General features: G+C 34.5%; 1 protein-coding gene across 1 annotated transcript in view; it reads left to right on the top strand.

The window, feature by feature from the left end:
• ZDHHC17 (zDHHC palmitoyltransferase 17) overlaps nucleotides 1–25,513 on the top strand; it is an 82,907-nt gene that overhangs the window by 8,606 nt on the left and 48,788 nt on the right. The window contains exons 2-3 of the mRNA XM_072973376.1: nucleotides 14,476–14,579; nucleotides 19,689–19,811. Coding sequence (XP_072829477.1) covers nucleotides 14,476–14,579; nucleotides 19,689–19,811 — 227 coding nt within the window. The remainder of the gene's footprint in view (nucleotides 1–14,475; nucleotides 14,580–19,688; nucleotides 19,812–25,513) is intronic.

Genomic DNA, 25,513 nt, shown 5'->3' with positions numbered 1-25,513 from the left:
TTCTGTGGGTAATTGGATGAAGTCCATAAAAAAGGCCACACTTGGGGAAAAAAAATTGCCAAACTAGAATCTAGCCAACCAGACAAAAACTTTAACTTTCTGAAATATTATCCTAACAGCCAGTTTTTTTTGTATTGTTGAATAGTGTATGAATTTTCAAGGAATCAAAAAGCTAAGTTTCAGCATGGGGTTTTGGCTTTTAAACAAAAAGCGACACGTGATTATTGTCAAAAATTTAAAATTTATGCAGAAGAGTAGAAGATGAAAGCATATGTAACTATATTTTATATATGTTTTTATTTACATTTATTTCCTTATTTTTGTTACATAAGTGGTATCATATCGTATAAAAGTTACATTTTTTCTGAGTACACTTTGGATATAGTTTCATCTTAGCATATAATGATCTTTCCAATTCTTTGTAATGTCTAGACTTGTCCATTATGGTAGCCACCAATGATGGGCTATTAAATTTTTAAAAATTTATTTATTTATTATTTTATTTGTGTTTATCTTTTGCTGAATTTATTCCCAGGCCATAAGTCTTTGTTTCTTCTGAGATATCTTTTTCTTCTGTGCAACTTCCTCTTGTGGTTTAGGAACAATCTGCTCTTTTTCAGTGAGGATCATCTCAGTGTGGCAGGGAGAGCTCGTGTAAGGGTTGATCCGACTGTGAGCTCTGTAAGTCTGGTGCCACTTCTTGGGGGCTCTGTTCACCTGGATGTACTCAGTGACCAGAGAATCTGCTTCTAAGCCCTTAAGTTCAGCATTACTCTCTGCAGTTTTGCGCATGTGCCATAAAAATTGAGCACTCTTTTTGGGCCATGGACCTTGCATTCAGCCCCACTGTTTTGCCTGGGCACACCTACCAGCTCCACCATTGTAACGGTGGCATGGTATGCATTGCTGTGTAAAATGACATCCTTCAGATATTTGGTGACTTTTCGGATATACATACCCTCAATGGGCTGGGCAGTTTCACAAGTGTTCTTAAAGTTAAAATGAAGATTTGAACCTCTTGATTTGTATGATTTTGTGGGGTTTTCTGGGTCAAGTAAATAGCGAACCATTTTTTGAGGTTATCACAGGTTGCTTACAAAAAAAATAGCTGTTTAAATTTAACAACTTAAAATAGATAAAATAAAAAATTGAGCTTTTCAGTCACATTACTCACATTTCAAGTGTATGTTAGCCATGTGTGGCTAGTGGCTACCATTTTGGAGAGCACAGAAACATAGAATATATCAGTAATTGCAGAAAGTTCAGTGCAACAGTACTGGTCTGAGTAGTTTTTTAAAAATTTCCTTGACTTTTAAAAATATTTTTTACTGTATAACTTTTTATTGAGACATGTTTTATTTATAAATTGCACGCATTTAAAATGTTTAAGTTGGTGATTTTTCTTTAACTTTTTATTTGGAGATAATTGTAGATTCACATCTACAATTGTAAGAAAAAAATGCAGAGAGATCTTGTGTACCTTTACCCAATTTGCCCCAATGGCAACACCTTGCAGAATTAGGATTTAATACCACAACCAGGAGATGAATATTGAATCAGTGAAAATACGAAATATTTCGATCACCACAAAGATCTTTTGTATTGCCTTTGTATACCCATACCAATCTATCCTCCACTTCTATAATTTTGTAATTTTAAGAATGCTATTTAAATGGAATCATGTAGTATGTAACCCTAAGGGACTGGCTCTTTCATTCAGCACAATACTCTGGAGATTTATCCAGGTTTTCGCATGTATAAGTAATTCATTCCTTTCTGTGACTGGGTAGTATGTGGATGTACCACAGTGTGTTTAACTATTTACTCATTGATGACGTCTGTGTTGCTTCCATTTTTTGCTTATTATAAATAAGGCTGCTTTAACTACTTGTGTACAGGTCTTTGTGTAAATATAAATTTTCATTTCTCTAGGATCAATGCCCAGGAGTGCAATTACTGGGTCATATGGGTTGTATGTTAATGTTTTTAAGAAACTTTCAAGCTGTTTTCTAGAGTGGCTGTACATTTTACATTCCAACCAGCAATACATGAGCAGTCTGTTCTCTCTGCATCCTTACCAGCATTTGGTGTTGGCACTTTCTAGTTTTAGCCCGTTTTAGTAGGTTTGTGATGGTAAGTTATTGTGGAATAATTTGTATTTCCCTAATGGCTAATGATCCTGACAGTGTTTTCATGTGCTTATTTGCCATCTATATATCCTCCTAGGTGAAATGTCTCTTCATGTCTGTATCAGTTTGCTAGGGCTACCATAACAAAGTATCACGTAGGGAGTGGCTTAAATAATGGAAATTAATTTTTTCACAATTCTGGAGCCTAGGAATCCAAGGTTAAGGTATTTGCAGACTTGGTTTCTTCTGAGGTCTCATTCTTTGCTTAACAGATGGCAGCCTTCTTGCTGTGTCCTCAACATGGTTTTTCCTCTGTGCACATGTGTCTCTGTTGTCTGTGTATCCAGATTTTCTCTTCCTATAAGGATATCAGTCCGGCTGGATTAGGGCCTACCCTAATTTTAACTTGATCCTCTTAATAAAGGGCCTAGCTCCAAATACAGTCACATTCTGAGGAATAAGAGTTTAGTGCTTCAACAGATGGATTTGGGGGGACACAATTCACCCTGTAACAGTGCCTTTTGCCAATTTAAAAAAATTTGATTGTTTATTTTACTGGTGAGTTTTGAGAGGTGGTTGTTGTTGTTTTTCAATATCCTAGACACTAGTCTTTTGCTGCTGTTTGCAAATATTTTTTTCCCAGTCTATAGCTTGTCTATTCATCCTCATAACAGGGTCTTTCTCAGAGCATAAGTAAATTTTGATGAAATCCAGTTTATAAATGTTTTCTCTTTATAGATGTACTTTTAATGTCAAGTCTAAGATCTCTTTGCTTAGCTGTAGATCCCAGAGATTTTTGCCTTTTTTTTTTAATAGTTTATGGTTTTAGATGTAACATTTATGTTCAGGATCAGTTTCTCTTTTTGTGAGAATTAAGTTGAGCTTCATCTTTTTTCCCTGTAAATGTCCACCTGCTCCAGTACCATTTGTTGAAAAGCTCATCTTTCCTCTGTTGAATTATTTTTACATTATTGTCAAAAATAATTTGAGCATATTTGTATCTTTTTATTTCTGGGTTCTGTGTTCTGTTTCATTGACCTATGTGTCTATCCCTCAGCCAATACTATGTGGTCTTGATTGTTGGAGCTATATAATAGGTCTTGAAATTGAGTAAACTACTTCTTTCTACTTTATTCATCTTTTCCAAAGTTATTTTAAGTATTTTAGTTGCCTTCTCATATAAATTTTAGAATACCGTTGTCTATATATCCAAAAAGTCTTGCTGGAATTTTTATAGGAATTGTGTTAAACCTGTGTGTTAGTAAAAATTGATATCTTAACCGTTTTGAGTCTTCCAGTCTGTGAATATGATATGTCTGTCTATTTAGATCTTCTTTGATTTCTTTTATCAGTGTTTTGTGGTTTTAGCATTAAAGTACTATATATGTTTGGTTATGCTAGTTTCTGTATTCTCGTGCCCACTTGAGGCATCTCGTCAGAAGTTGTCTACTCATACTTATATTTCTACCTCTTCAGTTTTTGGCTCTACCAGATAATTTCTGCTAGCAAGCATTTCTCCCATCCGAAAAAAAATCCCAGAACCCAAACCATGTTTCCCTTTGATCCCGTTTCTCTTCTACTGCCCTATTTCTTTGCTCTTTTTTGTAGCAAAACTCCTCAAAAGGTGTGCCTGTATTTGCTGTTCCCATTTCCTTGCCTTCCATCTTTTCTTTAATCAGTTCCAGTGTAGCATGTGTGCCCACCTTGTCAATATAACATGAAATCTGTATTGCTAAATACAGTGGTTGGAGAGCTTGTGGTCCTCATCCTTGTTAACTTTTCAGCAGCATGCTATAGTTAATCTTTCCTAGATAAACTTTTTTCGCATTGCTTCAGGGAAATGCAGATCAAAACAAGATATGATTTAGTACTCATCAGATTCCTCCAAAATTAAGAAACCTAGTACATCTAAGTATAATGAAAGGAAAACTCATACTTTGCTAGTGAGAGTGTAAGTTGGTACTGCCGCCTTGGAAAGTTATTTTAATGACAGTAAAGCAGAAGATACTCAAATTCTCTTTATCTAGAAGTTCCATTACTAGGTACTTACCCCAGAGAAACTTGTACAAGTGAGACCTATATGAAATTGTTCATAGCAGTATGGTTTATAGTAGTAAAAAAGTCACTTAATAGAAGAATGTATGTGGTTTTTTCACGTAATGGAATACTATATAATAATTGCATTAACTAAACCAGAACTTTGTGTTTCAGCACAGGTAAATCTGAAAAACATAATGTTAGATGAAAAATACTAAGTACTTAGGTATATTTTTGTATAGTAATTTGTATAGTATTAAGTGGGATTTTTCTTGTCATCTAAGCATTTTTCCTGGAGCTCGAAGCTGAGGACAGTGGCTGCCAAAGGAGCCCTGCAGTATAAACAGAGGTGCTGAACTTGCCGGGAAATGGCTGTGATCTGTACTGGAACTCTGTTACCTCCAGTCTATACAAAATAAAGAGAAACTTTAGAGGGAGCAAGGGATTCTTTGAAGAGGTATCAACCCAAGAGGGAGTGCTGGAGTGTTCATTGTCTTCCATGTGGGTTGCAAACAACTCCTCTGAAAGACGGGAGAACTTTTCAGGAGGGAAACTATTTCTCTGGCTGGATGTCCTCTGGGTTGCAGAAAATAGTTAGGTCTTCCTTTGATGACGTCTGAGTGGAATGTTAGAGAATTCTTGGAAAAGTGTGGTTTGAGTCCCCTGGAGTTATTGAAGGTCCAGAGACTGGGGGCTGCTGCTGCTGCTTTGCTGGGGAAGCGTAAGGGTAAGAGATATGTAAAACAGCCTTACAGCAGTAGAGCCAGAGGAGAGAGCTTCTTCTTTGTGTCCAGTGATACTGAGTTAAAGATATTTCCTTTGGACCAACCAGACATTTTAGAGGCTAAGCTAGGAGAGGAGAGAGCCATTTTGAAAGAAACTTACCAAAGAGAATTGCCTACTGGGTAGAAGCAACTCCAAGGTTATACCACTGCAGAGGAGCTGAGGAGTTTTTAGAGGTGAGCTGAAGAATGTCTCTTCTGCACCAGAGACTGTTACAGAGGGAGGTTCTGTCAAGGAAAACCAGAGCTAGATAGTAGTTTAAATGGTAAAAATGGATTCCATTTAGAAACTATTACAAGAGAAGGTTAGAAGCCCTCAGGATAGAACTGGGTCAGTTCTGCATACAACAAGGACAATTGGAGATTTATAGCCAACAGGCAGATTGAGGGGGTCAGTGGAAGGAAGATACTAAGAGGAGACATCAAGAGTAGGGGGTTCTTGTTAAACCAACTTAACAGGATTCTTGCTGAAAAGATGCCAGGGTGACTATATATCAAGAATAGGAAACTAAACTTAGCAGGATTCTTGCTAAAGCTGGACTGTACAGTCCCAGTAAGGATGGGGGCCAATGTCAAAGACTAGTTGAAAAGGATGTTTAGAAGAGTTTGATTGCAGTTTGTTCAAGGAGAGAGTGTTTCAAAATTCTCAAAATGCTCCATGCGAGAGAGCCAGCAGTTGAATCTATCAATGATTGAGGAAATTTATAACCAAGAGAAAACTACAAACGGCACCTAGTCTGTGTAATATTAACTTTGCCTCTTTAACTTCTCACTTTTTCACCTTTATTCCCATTCTCTCTAAGCAGTATAATGGCTTCCCAAATATATCAAATCTCAAACCCTGAAACTTGTTCTGTAAGTGTTCCCTTATAAGGGAAAAAGATGATTTGCAAAGGTGATTTAAATTAAGGATCTTGAGATGGGGGGAATTACCATGGATATCCAAGTGGCCCCTAATTGCAATTACATGGATCCTTTTAAGAGGGAGGCAGAAGGAGATTTGAACACACACACAGGAGAAACCTACATGAAGCAGACTAGAGAGATTTAAGGATGCTGGCCTCAAATATTGGAGTGATGTCACCACAACCCAAGGAATGCCAGAAGCCACCAGAGCTAGAAGAGGCCAAGAATGACTTCTCCCCTAGAGCCTCCTGAGGGAGCCTTGCCCTGCTGACTCCTTGCGATATTGATACTTGATTTTAATCTTCTGACCTACAGAAATATAAGATAATAAATTTGTGTTGTTTTAAGCCACAGAGTTTGTGGTAATCCATTTCAGGATCAGTAGGAAACTAACACATATACCATCACACAGGACTATAATCATTTGTTTGCATTGTAGTGAGAACATAGTTAACAGGGCAGTTAACTCTACTTGAGGGAAACAAGGAAGGCTGTGGTGACATTTGAATTGTGAATCAAAGGATTTGCAAAAGTTTGCCAAACCTAAAGTGGGATGTGCCTTCTGAGTAGAATAGCTAACATGAACAAAATGATACTGAGGTTTTTAAAGTACATGACTTCTTGGAATGGCTGGTACACAGAAGTATGTGGAAAGCGTAGAAGGGAATGGTGAATATTAAAGCTGGAAAAAGTAAGTTGGGGCAGATCGAATGGTTTTGTATGATTCCTGAAATGTTCTCGATTTATTCTATACACATGATCGTAAGGATTTTAAGCAGGAGAGTGATTGGAACAACAATGTGGACAGATCATTTGAGAAGATATTGTAGAGGCAAAACAGAAAAGGACTGATAAGGATTTGTTTTAAGAAAAGAAGTAGTAAGACTTGATAAATACTTACAGCTGAAGTTTTGGGAGATTAAGTCAAAGTTGAATGAATTTTTAGCTTGGACATTTTGATAGTTAGAAATGCCTTTTAATAAATGGGACAGGAAGGAAGAAGAATATATTATGGAAGAGAAAAAAATCATTAAATGATCTTTTAAAATTAAATACCTAATCTTGTTTTCTTACTTGCTCAGAACTCCCTGGTTGATTCTTTATTTTTAATTTAATTTAATTATTTATTTATTTTTCTTAATTGAAGTATAATCAGTTATGATGTATCAATTTCTGGTGTACAGCATAATGTCCCAGTCATGCATATATATACATATATTCATTTTCATATTCTTTTTCATTAAAGGTTATTACAAGGTATTGAATATAGTTTCTTGAGCTATACAGAAGAAATTTGTTTTCATCTGTTTTTATATATAGCAAACTCGCAAATTTATCCCTTCCCACGCTGTTTCCCCCGGTAACCATGAGGTTGTTTACTGTATCTGTGAGTCTGTTTCTGTTTTATGGATGAGTTCATTGGTGTCCTCATTTTGCTTTTTTTAGATTCCACATATAAGTGATATCATGGTTTTTGTTTGTTTTTTTCCCTCTTTCTGGCCTGGTTCACTTAGAATGACCCTCTAGGTCCATCCATGTTGCTGCAAATGGCATTATTTTATTCTTTTTATGGCTAAGTGGTATTCTATTGTGTAAATATACCACAACTTCTTTATCCAGTCATCCGTTGTTGGACATTTAGGTTGCTTCCATGTTTTGGCTATTGTATATAGTGCTGCTCTGAACATTGGGGTGTATCTTTTTGAATTAAGGATTCCCTCTGGATATATGCCCAGGAGTGGAATTGCTAGATCTTATGTTAAGTCTATTTTTACTTTTTGAGGACTCTCCATACTGTTTTCCATAATGGCTGCTACAAACTACATTCCTACTGGCAGTGTAGGAGAGTTCCTTTTTCTCCACACCCTCTCCAGCATTTATCATTTGTGGACTTTTGAACGATGGCCATTCTGACTGGTATGACATGAAACTTCATTGTAGTTTTGATTTGCATTTTTCTGATCATTGGTGATATTGAGCATTTTTTCATGTGCCTGTTGGCCATTTTGTATGCCTTCATTGGAAATTGCTTATTTAGGTCTTCTGCCCATTTTTGGATTGGATTTTTTGTTGTTGTTGTTATTAAGTTGTATGAGCTGTTTATATATTTTGGAAATTAAGCCTTTGTGTTGCATCATTTGCAAATATTTCCTCCCATTCCGTAGGTGGTTGTTTTGTTTTGCTTATGGTTTCCTTTGCTGTCCAAAACTTTATAAGTTTAATTAGGTCCCATTTGTTTATTTTTGCTTTTGTTTCTATTGCTTGGATAGACAGCCCTAGGAGAACATTGCTAAGATTTATGTCAGAATGTTTTGCCTATGTTTTCTTCCAGGAGGTTTGTAGTATCTTGTCTTACAGTCTCTAAGCCATTTTGAGTTTATTTTTTGTGTGTGGTGTGAGGGAATGTTCTGACTTCATTGATTTACATGTGGCTGTCCCGTTTTCCCAATACCACTTGCTGAAGAGACTGTCTTTTCTCCATTGTATATTTCTTGCCTCCTTTGTCAAAGATTAATTGACCGTAGGTCTGTGGGTTTATTTCTGGGCTTTCTATTCTTTTCCATTGATCTGTATGTCTGTTTTTGTGCCAATACCATGCTGTTTTGATTACTGTAGCTCTGTAGTATTGTCTGAAGTCTGGGACGGTTATTCCTCCAGCTTTCTTCTTCTTCAGTATTGCTTTGGCAATTCTGGGTCTTTTGTGATTCCATCTAAATTTTAGGGTTATTTGTTCTAGTTCTGTGAAAAATGTCATGAGTAATTTGATAGGAATTGCATTAAATCTGTAGATTGCCTTGGACGGTATGTCCATTTTAACAATATTGATTCTTTCAATCCAAGAGCATAGGATATCTTTCCATTTCTTTAAGTCATCTGTAATTTCCTTAATCAGTGTTTTCTAGTTCTCCATGTATAAGTTTTTCATCTCCTTGGTCAGATTTATTCCTAAGTATTTTATTTTTTTGGATGTGATTTTAAAAGGAATTGTTTCTTTACTCTTTTTCTGATTATTTCATCGTTAGTGTAAAGAAATGCAACTAATTTCTGTATTTTAATCTTGTATCCTGCTACATTGTTAAATTCTTTTATCAGCTTTAGTATTTGTGTGCAGCTTTTAGGGTTTTCATGTAGTATGTCATCTACATGTAGTGACAGTTTTACCTCTTCTCTTCCAATTTGGATCCCTTTTATTTCTTTTTCTTGCTTGATTGCTATGGCTAGGACTTCCAAGACTGTTAAATAGAAGTGGTGAGAGTAAGCATCCTTGTATATTCCAGGTTTTAGTGAGAAGTCTTTAAGTTTTCCACTGTTGAGTATTATGCTGGCTGTGGGTTTGTCATACACAGCTTTTTTATTATGTTGAGATATGTTCCCTCTATACCCACATTGGTATGAGTTTTTCTCATAAATGAGTGTTGAACTGGTTGATTCTTTATTGCCTACTGAACTAGATGCCTGAGTGCCTTTGTCTGCTTTCAGCTGAAGATGGGATTTATGCATTTCCTCTTTTGAGATTTATGATTTCTTTACCATACATATTAGCATTTTGGTAATTAAATTTAAATAACTTCTTAAATAACATCTGCCATTAAAGAAACTATATCCTTGAGTGTATTTATTGGCATCTTTCTGTCTAGCACATCAACCTTCTATGTTGGAGCCTGACGATTTTTTTTTAATCCCAAATGGCTAGCCAGTTGTCTATTTATACAATGAATAACAGTGTTTCCCTCCTGGTTCTAATTCTCATTCTTCAAGTTCTCTTCCATTGCTCTGCTTATTACTACAATACTCCTTTTTTTTTTAAATTAATTTGCTTTCTAATATATTGTAATTACTAACAGGCAAGTCCCTACCCTTACCCTTCTTTCTGAATATTCCTGAATTTACTCTTGCATATTTATTCTTTCAGATATACTCTACCACAGAACTGATTCTTGGAGCACCTTTTCTTAATAGAGTACTTACAAAACATCTGTATTTGATTGGTAATACATACAAGCTAGTGTTTGCCTGTATCTTCTGTATAAGTTGGAGTTTTGTCGTGTTGATTTCTTTCAGCAGCAGCTTATGGCAGCTGAGCTTATCCCAGCTCTTGTTCCAGTCTGCTACTTCAGCAGCAGATTTTGGAGGTGCTCTCTTCTCTCCTTTCTCTTCAATAACTCCCAGAGCTATAAAAACCTTTGACTGTCAGTTAGGTACCTTAAGGATCTTTCTAGTGGTATCCTTATTCCAATCAAATCATTGTACGATCCTTAGAAGGGATCTTGGAGGACTTCTAATCTAGTAGTTTTTAAGCTTTTTAAAAAAGGCAGCTGATTTTTTAAAATTAAAGAAATATTATCTAAAGCCCCAGTATCTAAAAAGAGTATAAATAAAGTGCTTTGTTTAAGAAGAGAGTGAATTGAGTGGAGATTAAACCATCAAGCTCTTTGATGCCCTGATTTTGGTCCTTGAGGCACCTCAGTGGAACTCTACTCCAATTTTATTCATCCTCCTCTTTTTACAAATGAGAGACCTGCCTTCCTGTGTTGTTAATTGCCTTCCTGGGTTGTAGCTGAGATAGAGAGTGGCAGACCTTCAATTCAATAGCTTCTCAGTTACAAACTTTTTCTGTTACACCATGCTGCTTCTAATGGAATTACTGCATTCTTTTTTTTTTCTTTCTTTCATTTTTTTTTCTTTTTTTGGAGGATGGGTGGAGAATTAGGTTTGTTTATTTATTTATTTATTTACTTACTTACTTACTTTTAGAGGAGATACTGGGATTTGAACTGAGGACCTTGTGCATGCTAACCACGCACTATACCCTTGAGCTATACCTACCCCCTCTGCATTCTTAAAAGTTGTAATGACCTACATCTGTATTTTAAAATCAGCATTACTTTCCCTTACAGAGATATCAATTAAATTGCTTCTTGGTTCCCATTAAAGTAAGGAAAAATAAGTGTCATTAAATATTTGTATGTTGAAAATTTATCTGATATAGAATAGTAAATTTATAATTAAAAATTAATTCATCTATACATTTATGACTTATTTACATTAACACAATACTTTCTTATTTTATATTTTTTAAAAGTTAAAAACTTTTAAAAGTTGATTATTCCAAGGCCTATTGATAGTGGTGGTTATCTTGATAGTGTTGTCATTTGTCAGATTGTCAAAGTACTAGTTCTAGAGATGTATCAATTTCCAATATGATTGGAAGTAAGAAACATAAGATTCGTATTATCAATTTTTTAAAAATAATAAAACAGATTGGAGATTTGCTTAAACACCATTTTTTTCTGTCTTTTAGTGGGAATACCTCTACCTCCCTAGAATTATTCTAGGGACATAAGTAAGGGCATCTTCTAAAAAATTAGATTTCCTTTGCTAAAAAGTAGAAACAAATAAAAACCTTATAATTGGGATAAAATAAATACTGACATAGGTTTAATTTTTAAATGTTATTGGGAGAAAAAGTCTGCTTTCTAGTACATTTGGAAGATCACACTTGGCAATGTCAGTGTTACAAAATGGACTGTAGATAAACTAAGAATACAGTTGAACCATTATATATATAATAACAGATCTCTGGATATAAAAATGAAATTAAGGTGACATGAAAACATTATAAGAGTAAAGCTTAAAAAGATACTTATTTTTTATTTTATGAATATTTGTTATTTGCCTGTAAAAGCAATATATTTGTCCTTAGTTAAAAAAAAAAAAAAAGAGTAGCAATTTGCCCTAACAGATTTTCCAGCTGAAATAATTTTTAAAGTTATGTTAGTACTTTTTGCATCTTATTTGTCCTTATTTAGATTTTAACCTAGCTCTTGGTTCTGATCTTTGACTTATGTTTCTTACCTATTTTGTCCTTCCACTTTGGATTATAAAGGCCTGAAGAGCAAGAAACTGTATTTGGTATTTGCATTTCGATTTGCAATACTTCTCCAAGCCATAGTGGAGCCTGGCATAGAAGGAAAAGTGAGCGATACTAGTGCTGTCTGTATTTAAAATGTTGAAGTTTGGTGATGAATGCTGGAGAGGGTGTGGAGAAAGGAGAACCCTCCTACACTGCTAGTAGAAATGTAGTTTGGTGCAGCCATTATGGAAAACAGTATGGAGCGTCCTCAGAAAAGTAAACATAGACTTACCATTTGATCCAGCAATCCCACTCCTGGCTATATATCGTGAGGGAACTTTAATTTGAAAAGCTACATGCACTGTAATGTTCATAGCAGTACTATATACAGTAGCCAAGACATGGAAACAACTTAAGTGTCCATTGACAGATGACTAGATAAAAGAAGCAGTGGTATAGTTATACAACGGAATACTTCTCAGCCATAAAAAAGAATAAAGTAATGCCATTTGCAGCAACATGGTTGGACCTAGAAATCATCATTCTAAGTGAAGTAAGCCAGAAACAAAGAAAAATACCATATGATATCACTCATATGCAGAATCTTTAAAAAAAAGCAAAAAGAGGATACTAATGAACTCATCTACAAAACAGAAACAGACTCACAGACATAGTAAACAATCTTATGGTTACTGGGGAGAAGGGGGTGGAAAGAAATAAATTTTGGGAGTTTGAGATTTGCAAATTTGAGCTTCAGATTTGCAAATATTAGTTACTATATATAAAAATAGATTTAAAAAATTTCTGTATAGTAGAGGGAACTATATTCAATAACCTTTAATGAAAAAGAATATAAAAAATATGTATATGTATGGCTGGGACATTGTGCTGTACACCAGAAATTGACACATTATAACTGAGTACTTCAATTTAAAAAAAAAAAATTGATGTTTGGGTTTTCTTTCCTTCTTTCTTTCTTTTTTTTTTTTTTTGCATTGGTTTTGATTTTTAAAAGGTAATTCATTAAGATTTTTTAAAATCTTGGTTAGGGAGTTTTTTGGCACCCTTTTAAACTTTGCACTGGCCTTACCCTCCTTGCTTAAGGTCCTAAGTACATTGTAGACTGCTTTGTTTGTAGCAGGCTCTCAATACATATTTTGTTGGATGTATTATTCCATTCTGCTTGTAGACTGTGACCATTTACTGTCTTTCAGATATCTTATAGTCCTATAGGAAAATAAGAATCAAAAAAGTTATTTTCCCTATGGTAGGGGAGAATAAAATCAGAAAAAAAAATAGAAAGAAGAAAGTGTTACTGATCTGAAAGGTGTCTTTTCTTCACTTTGCACTACTTAGAGCATAGAGAAGTTGAGAATTGGATTTCAGTGGGGAAATTAAATAGAAAAAGTTTAAAAAAGTTAAATGGGTAAATCTTATGTATTGGTTTGCTTTGTCAATTATTTAGAATCTTGCATAAACCCAGAATACTATACCTGTCCATGTTCAAATTTAACCAGTTCTTTTTTAATGGAGCTCAAGAACAATCTCTCAAAAAATTACTTGGTAAACTGTATGCATTATGTGTGTTGTGTTGTGAATCTTGATTTTATCTATTTTCTTCTGCTAATGTAGATTTATGATTATTACAGTAGTATTTTAATGTTGACTATGGCATTTTCATAAGGAACTTAGCATCTAATTTGTTCAAAGATTAGGTACTAAGCAGAATTTGATATTGTGAAACTTTTAGTTCCCTGTCATTTGAAATTCTCAGATTGGCAGTCTAAATGTATGGCTCAAACAAATCACTTTTGGAATTTCCACACAAATTAAATGGCTAATCCTCCAATGAAATATCATTAAATTTGTTTTATTAAATATCAGTGATCAAGAGACCATGAATTATTCTAAGGATTTAATTCTTTCCAAATACCATGCTATGCCCTGTCCTTCTATTTGTATGTGTGTGTGTGCATTCGCGCGCGTGCATGCGTAAGAGAAAACTATCAGAATTAGAGAAATTTGAGTGGATAATAGTAGAGTGAAATATGCTCAATTTTTCTGTTTTCATATCAAAGAAACAATTGTATCTTAGTGCTGTGGTATATTGAGGAAACTGACTATGCATAGTAGATTTTGATTTTAAGTAGAAAAATTGCACACAGCATATAAGCTTTAAGTGGATGTAATCTATGAAACTTTTATATAACAATTAGTTTCTTTAAGGGTGTTGACATCTTTAGAACTACTCAAGCTGGTTTACATTTTATAGAGCTGCCCCATTGTTCTTTAGTCACCCTAAAGATACTTAACAAGCCCTCAGTATGAAGGAGTGTAAGAAACGGTAATATATGAGAATAATAGAAGAATAATATCTCTGAATTCTTTTCTTTAGGACCTTAGTTGTTATTTGGCATGTGACGAAATTTTTGATATAGAGTGTAAGAGCTAGGGATTATGTGGGAATAATAGAAAAGTTAGTCTGAGGGAATGAGAGTTGATTGATGAAGTAGGACAGTTCTGTGGCGCTAAAGATGAATTTCAGTTACTAATTTGTCAGTAATTTATAGTCTTCAAACTTGTCCGTTTTGAGAGTGTAAGGGGTAGATCTATTTGAACATGCTTTTTCTCTAAAGAGTACAGACTTCAGCAAAAAAATCATTTAAATAACTAGCATTTTTCAAACAGCAAAAAAAATAGTAAAATACTAATGTTTCTGTACCTCTTTTCTCAATTCTTACTTCTGCGTGATTTTTTTCTTTAATAGGAAATCAAACCTCAAAGCCATTACAACCATGGGTATGGTGAACCCCTCGGACGGAAAGCTCACATTGACGATTACAGCACATGGGACATAGTTAAGGCTACACAGTAAGTTTTTTGTTATAGTTGTTTTCTTCTTTGACATCTATATTTTAAGTGAAATGTGAATACTTCTGTTTCTTCCTCCTTTTGATGTTCTCTCTCTGTTGAACATGTGTGTGGCCTTCTAGCTTCCCAAGAAAACATCTGAGCTTTCCAAAGCCCCTGTGGGTATCTCACTCCTCAGCTTTTGCTTGAGCTTTTTGATTTGTTTCTTGTGTGTCACAACTGTTATCCATCCTCTCAAACTACTATGATGTTAAACTATTCGACAACCCCCACCCCTCAGCCCCACCAGAGTGAAGCTTTTAATGAGTCTGGGTGAGGTCCAATAGATAAGCCTTTCAGATGGACTCTTCCAGTGGGAATGAAGCTTTGAGAGAACTCCATCCCTATTCTGCTCACTCTGGTATCAGTACCAGGAATACAGATTTACTTTTCAAGGCTGCTGGGGAGCAGAGAATGGGACTATGATACTTTACAACACCACAGAGTCCTCTGTGCTTCCTGAAATTCAGCTGATTTCTTGGCTAAATGTTCTTTGGGTTGCTGAAAGCCTTTCCAGAGTTCTGAAAAAAGTTGATTCTGCCAGTTTTTCATAATCTTTTTGGAAAAGCAAACTTTTGGAAGTCCTTAGTCCACTGATGTCACCCTACTTTCTTGAATGTTACGTATAATAAAAAATCAAAGCACATTGTGTCAACTGTATTTAGCAAAGTATACTGTTCTACATTCATTTTTCCTTTTGAAACTTTGCTCCTTCTGTCATCTCCTTTCTCTTCTTTGTTATTAATCTGTCTCACCCTAATGCATCATTTCCATCAGCACATATATACTCCAACATCTTTCATCTTAAGAAAAAAACAACCATCTTACTTTATTCCTCATATATGCTTCTAACTATTCTGTTTCTTGAAAAGTATCTATGAATGCTGTCTATCATTTCTACTTTTTAAAAAAATTTTTTTTATTGAGTTATAGTCAGTTTACAATCTTGTGTCAATTTCTGGTGTACAGCACAGTTTTTCAGTCATACCATGAGTATACTTATATTCATTTTCATATTCTTTTTCACCGTGAGTATCATTTTTATCTTTTAAAACATTTATTTAAATTTTGAAGCATTTCAATCCTACAGGTAAATATATAGAAGAACATAACTGTCAGATTAAGCAGATGCTAACATTTTGCTGTAATTGCTACAGGTTGCTCAAATTACTTTCCCTTATCTCCCCAAGGAAACCTCTCTTGAAATTGCTGTAAATCATTCTCATGAACATTCCTATACATTTCTACAGACATCTATAGGCAAAATATGCTATTATAATGTATGCTTAAAATTTACATAAATTATATTCTACTCTACAGATCCTTTTGCAACTTGCTTTTTAAAATAAAAACAAAACTATATAGCTTTCGTGATGTATCAGTGTTGGTAAATGAGAGCCTAATTTGTCCTGTGTAACTGCTTTGTTGTATTCTATCATTCTTTACTGAGATATACTTAAAATTGTTTCTACTTTTCCTTTATTTCAAACATTGCATCAGTGAATGTCTTTCTCCCTGTTCCCCCAAGTACATAAGCAGGTGTTCTTCTAGGGTGAGCAACTCAGTTGGAATTTCTGGCTTGTTCGCTGTGTTCTTTTTCAACTTTACCAATTATTGCCAAATTGATTTCCAAAGTGGCTATGCCAGTTTATAGTTTCATCTGCAGGAAATGAGTTCTTTTTTCATCGCATTTTTGCTAAATCCTAGTTTTGTCACACTTGATAATTGTTACCAGTTTGCTGGTTGTGAAATGTTTTTTCTCTCTTTTGATTGGCCTTTTTCTGATTATAAAAGGTGTTGAATATATTTTCTATGTTTATTGGCCATTTGGGTTTCTTCCTTTGTGAATTACCATTTTAAATTTACTGATTTTGAGTTCTTTTGTCTTTCTGTAATTGGTTTGTATGTATTATGTATTTTGATGGTGTCTGTGAAGAAGTTAGTGGGATCTGTGTTCCTTTAATGCCTTCTAAGAGTCCTGTCTACTATTCTCCCAGCCCCTTCCCACCCCGAGTCAAGTCATGCAGCTCATGATTCAGCACTCCTCTCCAGTGTGTCCAAACCCATTTTTTTCTGCAGCAATGTGCTGGAAATTCTGTGGAAACCTGGACTTCCACAAAGGCTCTCTCATCTGTGGGTGACTGTCTAAGACAGTGTTGTCTGGAGCTCCCAGACAATGGCTAAGAGGGGCTAGAGTCAGTGCTTGAGTTACTGCAAGGCTCACAGCTGGGACTAGATCTGAATGCCTGTTACCCAAAGCATGGGTGGGTGAGACTCCTTCCAGCTCCCTTGGCCTATGGTGCTAGATCCCATAGCTCCCACCGTGGTCCGTGGATAGGTGCTGAGTTATTGTTGGAAGGGGACAAAATGATGGATGTCTTATTCTATCATGATGCTGATGTCACTCTGAGGCCCATTTGTAAATACTCTTCTTTTCTCTCCCATTTGTTTAATCTTGTATAGTGCCACATTGTTTTACTTATTTCTTAGTTTTCGAAATTGTCTCAGATATTCTTTTTTTAATTTATTTTTTTCTTATATCTTTTTTCTTAATTTATATATTAATTTTTTTAATGGAGGTACTGGGGATTGAACCCAGGACAATGCATGCTAAGTGTGCACTTTACCACTGAGCTACACCCTCCCCCCATCTCAGCTATTCTCGACCTGTTACTCTCACAAATGAATTTTAGGGTTCTACTTGGAAAGTTCATGTGATATTCATTTGGGATTTTAATTAGGCTTTCATTAAATTTACAGATTAATTTGGGGAAATTGGGGTATGTATTTCTTTAGGTCTTACTTTAATATCTTTCATTAACCTTTCTTGTAGTGGGAGTAGTATAACTGAATACGCTTCTTCATTATGATTTTAGATGGTTTAATATTTTATGTTACAATGATATGGAAATCTGGCTCTAAATTAATTTCATTTGGATACTTGGTTTTAATGACTTTTGGCTGAAAGAAAGACAAATCTCACAAAGATGCATAATTCCCAAATGGAAGAATTACAACATATGCTGTATTTATTAAGTCATAGTAATTATTTTTTTAGGGCTATACACTAAGTAAAGATTTTACTGAGCTTTACCTTGTAAATATACATTTTCTGATTCTAGGCTTGCAAACTAATCAGGTTTTGGCATTTTTGTAATTATAGCAAATGGGTTCACATATGTTAGAAAATTGTTTCAAAATTTTTCAGTGTGTTCGCATAAGAAAATTTTTACAGTTGTAGTGTAAGCTTTTTCAGAAACTATATTATATAATGATGGAAACATTTCCAAGCATAAAACTGTTAAAAAAAGTTCTCATTATAGTAGATGTTTTACTGAAATAAGAGTCGTTACTTTCTCACTGTGTCTGAAGTATTCCCCTTGCCTTGAAGGGGAACAGACTAAACATCTTTATGCTTCTTAAGAATACAATGGACCATTGAACAACACAAGTTTGAACTGCTTGGATCCACTTAAATGCAGATTTTTTTCCAATAAATGAGCACTTGTTTAATCCACAGATGTGGAAACATGGATATGGAGGGCCAACTGTGGGTAAAGTTATATGTGGATTTTTGACTGGAGGAGGGTTGTTGCCTATAACCCCCATGTTGTTCAAGGGTCAGCTGAATATGGTTGGTAGCATACTAGTCACAGTTATTTGCCATCACTGCCTCTGCCCTCCTCCCCAGAAAAGAAACACTTGTCTTTTTTGTTAAAAGGAAAATGCGTACTCACTTTTAAATGTTAGAAAAATAATCAACAACTCTTTGTATATAGTTAGGATTTTTATCATCACTTATTCTAAGTGTGAGGTAGAGTTTGCTCTTTGAGGTAACAGGCCTCGTCACTTAACTGGGTACATGTAAACAATTTTCTGAAAAAGAACGAAGAACTGAAGGTACTGCTGTCATCTCCTGTGAATTGTGGAACTCTTGCTCTTCCTTTAGGTGGATTACCTTGTGCACGTTTGAGTGTGTGTGTGTGTGTGTGTGTGTGTGAATATGTGTACACATGCAGGACAGAGAGAGTATAGTGCAGCAGTGAGACACTGCAGGCTGTATGAAATACTAGTGAAGCTTCACTTCTTTCTCTGTTAGCTAAAACATGAGTATAGGTAGTTTTAGTATTTGCTTTTAGTGTCCCATTATTGTGCCACCTTTCTCCCAGCCTCTCCCTGTGGTGTACCTTCCCATTTTGGAGACCACTCTGATAAAGAGATTACAAGTATAGTCAAAGCCCATTTGTTCTTGTGTCTCATATTTCTGAGGATCCAATATTTTGTTTAGGATGAAGTTGATGGTTTCTGAGGCTCCATGATAGATTCGTGATGGTTTATTGTACTATTTTCTCTACTTTTGCTTATGCTTGAAAATTTACATAATACAGAGTTTTAAAAAAAATGTACGCTGCTACACAATAACTGAAAACAAAGGGAGGAAAAGGTCAGGCTCTCTGCACGTACCTTTCTTCTTTATCACATATGGACATCTTTCCTCAAACTCTCCCAGTAGACTTTCTCTTATATCTCATTGGCTTGAACTCAGAAGACTCTTCCCCCACTTTCCCTATTTCCCACCCACAGACTCACTTTTTTATTTACCTTCAGGATATCAAAGCTAAATTTGTAAATAAAGAATCCTGAGATTGTAAAACATCCTTTCTTCTTGGCATTTTTCTAAATCATTTATAAATTCTGTGTTGCTGCTGCTTTATGATTTAATATTTTTAACGTAATTGTATGTATTATTATAAGCTACCTTAAGTGTTCTGTGAATAAGTGGTGATATTAATAAAAACAAGCAATGGGTAAACATTTTATTTATGGTATCCTTTTCTCTTCCACTTTATGAGATATTGCATTCTTATAGATGAGAAATTTAAAATTGTGAAATGGATTAGTAAGAACTATTGGAATATTGGTATTTTTAAAGTAACACTTTTTGTTGAGAAAGCCATCTTAATTTCCACGTATCAAAATGGAGCATTAATTTCTTTTGGAAATGTTACTTTCACCTTCAAATATCTTGTCAAATAGTAGTAACTATCTCATATTGTCTTTCTTTTTAAGATACGGAATATATGAACGCTGCCGAGAACTAGTGGAAGCAGGTTATGATGTACGGCAACCAGACAAAGAAAATGTTACACTCCTCCATTGGGCTGCCATCAATAACAGAATAGATTTAGTCAAGTAAGTATTTCTGTATTTTTAAGTAATTAGTTATTATAAAATTATTAGAAATAATTATAAAGTATATAATTTCTAAAATTCATTATTTTTAAAATGTAGATTCTATGTGCCTTTTTTCCTGAAAAAAAATTGTTTTTAACATTTAGTGAATGCTTATTATTTGCCAGGTACTGTTCTGAGTGCTTTTTCATGAATATTTTCTTAAATCTTAGTTCTTGAAACAACCCTATGTGAAAAATAACAGTTTTTACTGCTGTCCTAATGATGTAAAAACTGAGGCATAAAGAGGTTAAATATGCTACCAGTGATACACAGCTGATGTTGGAGTCAGGACTTTAACTCAGACAGTCTAACTTGCAGCTCACATTTTAAATATGAATTCTAGGGGGAAAAGCTACAAAAGGAAAGAGAGGGGTTACAAAGATAATATAGGTAATAATAATCTCACACCAGCTTAAATGAAGAATATTTTACATACTCAGTAAAAATTACTTTTATTAGTTACTGTTAATCTGCTTATTTAACAATAGTAGGTAGTAATTAAATAAGCAAGAGTCAGAATGATAAAATCTTTCTTAGTAAATCCAGTTTAGTAGTCTCTGACAATTTGGAAGTAAGATCTTTAGATAAAGACATGAGTCTGATATGAACTGCTTGCAGATGTGCTGTGAGTACAGCATATAGAGTTTAGAGACAAATGGGATGTTAATGTCAGGTAAAAGAATTTGCCCTTAGAGTACTAAAGAAAGATTAAGCAAGTAATAACTAAAGCATTGAACTCCATGAATCACTTTCTTCCAGAGAATGTATTTCCTTTTATTTGTTCTTTGTGTCCTTTTTGTATTTCTAACCTTCCTTCTGCATTCAGTATGGGTCTCCTAACATCTGAATTCTGTTTTTGTTTGTCAGAAAATGTTTTTACTTCCACCTATATTTGTGAAGGAAATTTTCGCATGGTATGGAAATCTAGGTTGGCAGTTTTTGTTTGTTTTATTTTTGTTTACCCATTGAAAATAACGTTCCACTGTCTTCCGGCTTCTGTTACTTTGAGAAATCAGTCTAAGTGTTGCACTTTTAAAGGCTTTTTCTTTTTCTTTTTTCTGGCTGCTTTTAAGATTTTTTCTTTGTTTCTGGTTTTCTGCAGTTTCATGATGATGTTTCTAGGTGTGGGTTTCTTTTTATTTATCCTGAATGAGACTGCAAGAAATTCTTGATTCTGTGGATTGATGTTTTCATCAGTTCTGGAAAATCTCAGAGCTATTACTTCTTCAAATATTGCTTCTGCCCCATTCTCTTTTTGCTCTCCTCCTGGAACACCAGTTAAACGTATGTTTGACCTGTTCATTGTGTGGTCTTTATCTCTTACTCTTTTCTCTGCTTCATTCTGGAAACTTCTTCTAATTTATCTTCCAGTTCATTTATTCTCTATGTGTAATCTGCTGTTAAATCTATTCAACATGTTCTTCATTTTGTTTATTTTTTAGTTCTAGAATTTCAATTATGTTTTTCAAACTTCTGTTTTTTGATTCATTTGTAGCTGAAATTTTCCATCTTGTCTTGTATACTTGAACATATAATTATTATATAATCTTTGTCTAAGAAGACAGCATTTGGAATCTGTGTGGGTCTGTATCTGTTATGTTGATCCTTTGTGTGCCTGATAATCTTCGAATGTATACTAGACATTGTGTTTGAAAACTTATTTGTTGAATAATTTGAGGCCTAAGATGAGAAGATCCCATTTGTTTCTGCGACGTGCAACTTTAATTTAAAGCTTTAGATTGTCTGGATCACTCAGATGGCTAAAGACCATGCTACAGCCAGGGTTACTTCTGGTTCTTCATTACTCCTGCAGTGCAGCTTTTTGGGGTCCCAACCTTTATTTTGCTTTTGTCTGCGTAGCTTGCCTCTTGGCCAACTCTTCTGCATCAGCAGTTGTCTCTAGGGCAGATGGGGCCCAAGCGGTTTTCTAACTTCTCCCAGTTTTAACCTTCTCCTGAATCTTTGCCAGGTAAATGCTCTTAATCTTCTTAGGCTTTGCTTTTTAGGAAATGTTTCTTTTACTTCATTGAGCTTTTTAAAGTTTTCTTTAATGAAAGGGTTGGCTCAAATTATCTAGCCTTCTATAAGCCTCTGTATTTTTTCAGTTAGTGTTATTTTAATCAAAATAGTATATAAACAATTTTAAAAATCAAATAGTATTTAAAGGCTTACAATGGGAAACAGCAATCCCTTCCTACCCCCTGGGTTCTGTACCCCAAAAGTAATTATTTTTAATACTTTGGCTGTTTCTTTTAGTATTTACTCTTGTATTTTATATTTTATGTTGCTACTTTTATCTACAAAGCTGTCTATACAAATGATAGCAAATGATTTTCTGCTTTTTTCATTTAATTTATGTATCTTCAAGATTTCTCATATCAGTGCACCTAGAGCCACATCATTCTTTTTAAAAAGCTGTATAATATCCAATTGTATGGACGTAATTTTTTTAATGGTTTACCTACTGATGAACATTTAGATTGATTCTAGTGTTTTTACTACTTCAGTGTTGTAATTAATACCTTGTTCACATACCATTTTGCTTATATTCATGTATGTTTGTAGGAGTCTCAGAAGTAAGAAAGTTGGAAGGATGAATTTTGAATCTTAATAAATGCTGCCAATTTTTATGCTATTTCTTAATTTATATTTGACTTTATATTTTGGATAACTAGGTATTCTAAGTCACCTACCCCACTAATACTTCTCCCCTCCTCTGTTACAATTTTACTTAAATTACTATGCAACGTTTAAATTGTTGGAAGTGTGTAAATTTGTACTGATAAGCCCAAAAGTGTTCCATGATTATCTGTTTTTTTCTGTAGAATTGTAATTTTTATCCGAAGTAATAGTTGTTTCATTTTTTTTCTATTTGTTTAACTTTCTATGTATTATAATTAATTATTCCCATACTTTTAGACAGAACTGTAAAACCCATCTCTGTATGCAAACAGTATTTGATAATTTATCGGTTCCTTTTTTGGTGGAGGAGGGAGTATGAAGTCATTCTTGGCTTTCTCCATCTTTCTGTTCCAGCCCAGACTGTTGCTCTTTAGAGCGACATATAGTCATTGTCTTGAGACTTACCTTTGCATTCATTCTGGGAAATCCCTTTGTTCCAGTGTTAGTCTCAGTTTCCTGGATCTCACGTTTTTGTCTCTGTTGGTTTACTCCTTGTTTTAGTAGCACACATTTTCTGATAACTTTCCACGAGAAAGAACTTGGGAGGTAAATGTTTTGAATTTACTTTCTCTTCTGCCCTCACACCTTATTTGTTGTTTGGCTGAGCATACACTCTAGATTAAAATTGATTTTCTCGGAATTTTAAAGCATTTGTTTTTGTTGTTGTTTCAAGTGTTACAGTTGAGACACGTTTGATCTCATTCTGTTGATCAGAAAGATCACATTTGTCTTGTGTTTAAAAATAAACAAGGAACTCTGAAGTGAGAAATACAGACAGAAAGTCTTGACATTCGTTGCCTGCCTTACAGTTTTTTCCATCACTTATGGACAAGTGCGGTTACAGAATAAAGTCAGTAATTATAGAGTAAGTTAATAATTACAGTGTCTGCGTATATTATATCTTCTGGGTGGTAAACTTCATTTCTTACAATACATAGTCTAGCAATTTACTTCCCTAAAACAAACAATGGTGAGTAAATGCAGTTTTTAGTAATAACTGGTATTTATAGCCTCAAGATTAATTTTTACTTCTCTTTTGTCTTGTTTATTGAAGTATAGTCAGTTACTTTTGAGTCCAGAATTACACCCTATTTAAAAGCTGTAGTGTATTACTATTTCATGGATGCTGGCAGAAGATACATGACTCAGGTAGACACAAAGGACCTTATTCTTCATAGCACAGCAAATAGCATGAACATCATATTTGTGTAAATCCCTCTTGCTCCCTGCATCCTATGGGAGTGTCTTGATATGGTCCAGATGGATGCAGTACATACAATTAGATAGTCTTTGCTTTTATAGTATATGGAAAGCAAGGTTGCTCTTTGTCCCAGAGGGAGATGTTACCTCATCTCTCAGGGTGGCCTGATGCAAACACATCTCTCAGAAATGGCCTATGTAAAGAGTAGTCAGGACCTTGTAGTCTTCTCATGTACTCAGCAAGACTTATGGGAGCTCCAGAGACCCATGGAGAAGTGTCTCTTCTAATAGTTATGTTCTCTCAGGATGTATTAAAAGAACTTATTGCAAGCAAAGTAATTCCATCACTTTCATGATTTTAAGATATAAAGTCAGTATAATTTAGAAAGGAAGAGACCTTCACCCAGCCTGGATTGTTTATATTCCTAGTGTTTTCAAGTGGAAGTCTTTCAGCTGTTCTTAGATTTATACCCTAATGTAGTAAAATAGAAAGGACAGGCCCAGGCTCTTGTCTTTGGCAGTCCCCTGTTACCTCAGGATTCTTCATTAACAACAGCTAATAATGCTTGTAGTCTCTGATTCAGTTTGATTTCAAGTCAAGGCTTTCATAACAAATACATACATCAGAAATTGACACAACATTGTAAACTGACTATACTTCAGTTAAAAAAAAAACAAATATGAGGCTTTGTTTAAAAATACAGAGCTTATAATTTATGAGAACACACTGTGTATGGCTTATTCTTCTTCCCTGGCAACCAGCATATATGTTTTTTTTCCTGATCCTGACTTTGTGAAAGTTTACATTACTGTGTATTGCTATGGTTCTTTTTATTTATTTATTTTAAATTCAGATTATGACCATTAAGTAGCCACTTTTAACCTGAAAACTTGCCTTTTTAGTTTCGGGAAGTATGCTTGTGTTGTGCCCCCAAGACTGCCTCACTTTCATTTTCTCTGTTTTTTCTTTCAGGAACTTTTATTTGTCAGATACTGGGATCAACCAGATTGATTCTTTCTTTTTCTTATCTTTATTTCAACTGCCTTTTATAGCTATTGTACTTTGAGGAGATTTTCTTAATTTATCTTCTAATCCTTTTGAATTTCTAATTTTATCTGTTACATTTTCAATTTCAAAGCATTCTTTCTTGATCTCTGCCCCCCCATTCCTTTTAAAAAATACTTTATTCTTATGTCATGAATATATTATCTTCTCTTATTGTTTGGAGGTTATTAATTAGAACTTTTGTTTTTTAAGTTTTTCTTCTCTATATATTATCTGTTTATTTTGGGCTTCTTCAGTTTATTTTGATCTCCTTCAGTTTGAAGCTTTCCTCAATTATCTGGTCATATTTGACCATTCATATTCAGGGAAGACATAACAGAGCTGATTGGAAGTCACAACAGGAACTTCCCAAATGTCTGTTCAGCCTGTAGACTTTCATTGTTAGATTTTCAGTACAGTGTCTCATATGATTCCGTGATTTAATTCCCTGAGTCTCAAACTTCTCTGTTGAAGATGCACTAAATACACCTTTTGGCAAACACTGAATGGTTGATTGTTAAAATCGACATAAGCCAGAAATTACGATCATACAATCAAACTTAGAGGCACAAGAGTGAGCCTGCACTTTAAGAGTTTGAATTATTTGAGTAGTCACTTTTTAAGATTATAATACACAAAGAATACTTGTCTAACACTGTCAGCTGCTTGATTGCTTCCATGTCACTGAAATGCCTGTTGTGATGCTAAATAAATACTCACTTTCATTAAGTTT

The sequence above is a fragment of the Vicugna pacos genome, chromosome 12 (genome assembly GCF_048564905.1).
Source record: "Vicugna pacos chromosome 12, VicPac4, whole genome shotgun sequence".
Lineage (NCBI taxonomy): Eukaryota > Metazoa > Chordata > Mammalia > Artiodactyla > Camelidae > Vicugna > Vicugna pacos.
Note: the sequence above shows the minus strand (reverse complement) of the source record. Positions and strands in the feature narration are given on the sequence as shown.